The sequence below is a fragment of the Trachymyrmex septentrionalis genome, unplaced genomic scaffold, assembly GCF_001594115.1.
Source record: "Trachymyrmex septentrionalis isolate Tsep2-gDNA-1 unplaced genomic scaffold, Tsep1.0 scaffold37, whole genome shotgun sequence".
Lineage (NCBI taxonomy): Eukaryota > Metazoa > Arthropoda > Insecta > Hymenoptera > Formicidae > Trachymyrmex > Trachymyrmex septentrionalis.
The window spans coordinates 5,225,456-5,228,323 of record NW_017305536.1 but is presented as its reverse complement, the minus strand read 5'-3'; the positions used below and the strand labels follow the sequence as shown (position 1 = coordinate 5,228,323).

The window sequence follows — 2,868 nt, the reverse complement described above, 5'->3', positions numbered from 1 at the left end:
TATATATATATATATATATATATCATAGTATAATTTAATAATTTCATGCTTGTAGGAACGTTATTTATACGAATCACAGAGCTTATCAAAAGTCCTATATTTAAAATACATTTAAATACGGATCTCGCTTATATACTCGACATAAATCTAGATTCTCTTACAAGTGATTCCATAATTTAACAAATAACGAGCTTCTCAAGAAAATAAACTAATGTACTTTCGATTCGAGTTCTCAATTTCTAGATCTATATGAAAAGCGCATTTAGAAAATTCAAAGGAAGTCATTGCGGACTAACCGTTGATCTCCTGGAAGGCAAACCTATAGATGATCACCCAGAAGTTGTAAAGAAAGGCAAGAGAAACCACCATCGACCAATAGTAACAGAGACGTCCCGCAGGATCGAAGATGAAGGACCAATTTGGCGCACCCGTGCGAAAACCCCTCGATCCAGGTTGTCCGGGATAGCCTCTACTACCGCGTTGCTGTTGTTGTTGTTGCGCCGTGTACCTCCTGAGACAGTAATTCAATGCAACGTACGTTGATTAATTACTTTTGTCCCTGGACGCGTTCTGCGACACGGCTGTCCATTTTTTCCGTTACTGTTTGTACTGTGTACGAGAATTCGCGTATCAATTTGAAAAATTACGATGGTGGAAGTATTGAATGTTCACAGCACGGGAAAAAAATCCCGTGCAATTTTGTACGCGCCAGGCACTTTTGCAACAAATTTTAAAAACAAGTTTTTTCTATGTTTATGAAAAGATTTTCCCGCAATTTTGCTTCCGACAATTCCGCCGCGAAGATATTTCTATTTAAAGAAGCCCCTGGCACAATTAAGCGATCTTTAGAAATGCAAGAAACACCGCCGCGGTAAGCCTCCAAGAAGTCACTTGAATATTTATGATACTTCACTACGCAGATTTCTTCGTTATATTCATTTTCTTGAACTTTCATCGCGAGTTTGACCTCCTACAGGAGAAAAATTAGCATCAAATTGAATTTTTCTTAGAATACCCGTTTTTCTCAATATCAAAGTATGAAAAAGAATAGCTTTTGAAGTAACGAAATTTGATATCCGATGATAATTGAAATCGATCCGCAATTATTCGCCAATGAAATACTCACGTTTCAGTGCCGTTACAGCTACTGTTGCTGAGATGATTGACTGATGCTGGTGTGTGGAGATGCGATTGGTCACGCGAGGACGTGAGCGCAACTGTATATGGCAGCTTGAATCTGCCCCTTAGGTGGTCCCTTCTTCTCGGCTTGCGACTCAGATCGAGCTCGCTCGCCCCCCGATTCACGTATCCCCCCTGAAGCGAATCCCGTGACGAGCTGAAGTATCGCTGCGACACAGAATACACCTACACCAATTAGGATGAAGAGTCATGACACTATATTACACGAAAAGGATGATCTTGAAGTATCTAAGGTCGGTATTCAAGTTCCTTATTTAAAGCTCGTTTTAAGTACCGTCTTAAGATGCTAATACAGTTCTCTGATTGATTCGTAACATCTTAAGACTGAACTAAAAACAAACTTAAATATAAAAATATCATCTATGAATACTGACCTAAAATTTTAGCTATAAATTAAAAAAAAATTTTGTTATACAATCAAAATAGTTATATAGTAAGGTGGTCAAATTAGAAACTTGAGTCAAAACTTCATAGTATTACTCATCATGCTTGAAATTACTACGTAATTATTTTGATAATCTAACGAAATTATTTTTAGATCTGTATCTATATCACATTTTTAGATACCTTACACTGAGAAAGAAATGTACTAAATTTTAATAAATATTTATTTGAATAGTATCAATTAAACTTACATTAAATAAATATTTATTTACAAAAATAAAAATAATTGTTAAAACAAGTTATTAATTTTTATCATAGGAATATATCTTTATACTTAGTAAATACTTAGTTGTATAATTTTCAAACAAATGATTTATTAAAATTTAGTATAGTTTGCCAGTGCAGCAAAATCGTTCTTTCCACGTACTTTATTTTATATGCAAAAATGCAATGACTATAGAGAGAGTTTTGCACAAATATACAATATAAATGCATATTCAATATTTAGTAATACCACATTTATAAATGAGCAATACAAATATGCCGTGAAAAATATACGAAACGTCACAAATGACCATCAGTTTTATTTACTGGGAAACATTGGTCATCAATATAATTAATTTTTCTGAAATTAATTTTAGTGAAATTCGACATTTCTCGCACGACTATGGTCCATATCTGTTGTTTAATATACTCATCGTATTTTGCTTAATTGTTAACTGCGACCGTTCTGATTACTTTTCATCTCTCGGAGATCCTCGTATTTTCCACATTGGTTTATTCGTACAATGTTTGAACCATGAAGGTATGGCTCGTATGCGGTTGTAGCGCATAATGAAATGAACGTTCACCGAATGTTGCGAATGTTGTTATGTACTCGCAGGATTGTTAAAAAAAAATTTTTTTCACATTGAATAGTTTAATATTAAACTCGCTTGTCCTGACAAACTCAGAGATACACGCGCGCGCGCGCACGCACGCACGACGCTTTTTATGAAATTAAATATAATACCAGTTATTTTTTTTCTGTAATCTTTTATTGAAACATTTAGCTAATTAAAGCCTAGCTAGAGATTTTTCCTTTATTTTCTTTTTTTTTTTTTCGTCCTTTATTTGTTCTCATTTTCGTTTTTTCCTCAATGTCGGGTACAATGTAAATTTATCCGCAATATCATTTATCATTTATTTTTAAGGGATTTCTTTCTTCCAAGAAATAGCTTAATATATTTGTATTGTAAGCATTGTAGAATTTATTTGTTAGAGAAATTACATTTTAATAATTTT

At 33.6% G+C, this 2,868-nt stretch overlaps 1 protein-coding gene across 1 annotated transcript in view; it reads right to left on the bottom strand.

The window, feature by feature from the left end:
• LOC108750400 (cyclic nucleotide-gated cation channel alpha-3-like) overlaps nt 1–2,868 on the bottom strand; it is a 77,247-nt gene that overhangs the window by 20,525 nt on the left and 53,854 nt on the right. Inside the window, exons 4-5 of the mRNA XM_018489814.1 lie at nt 1,127–1,365; nt 297–511 (exon numbers count right to left, since the gene is read on the bottom strand). Coding sequence (XP_018345316.1) covers nt 297–511; nt 1,127–1,365 — 454 coding nt within the window. The remainder of the gene's footprint in view (nt 1–296; nt 512–1,126; nt 1,366–2,868) is intronic.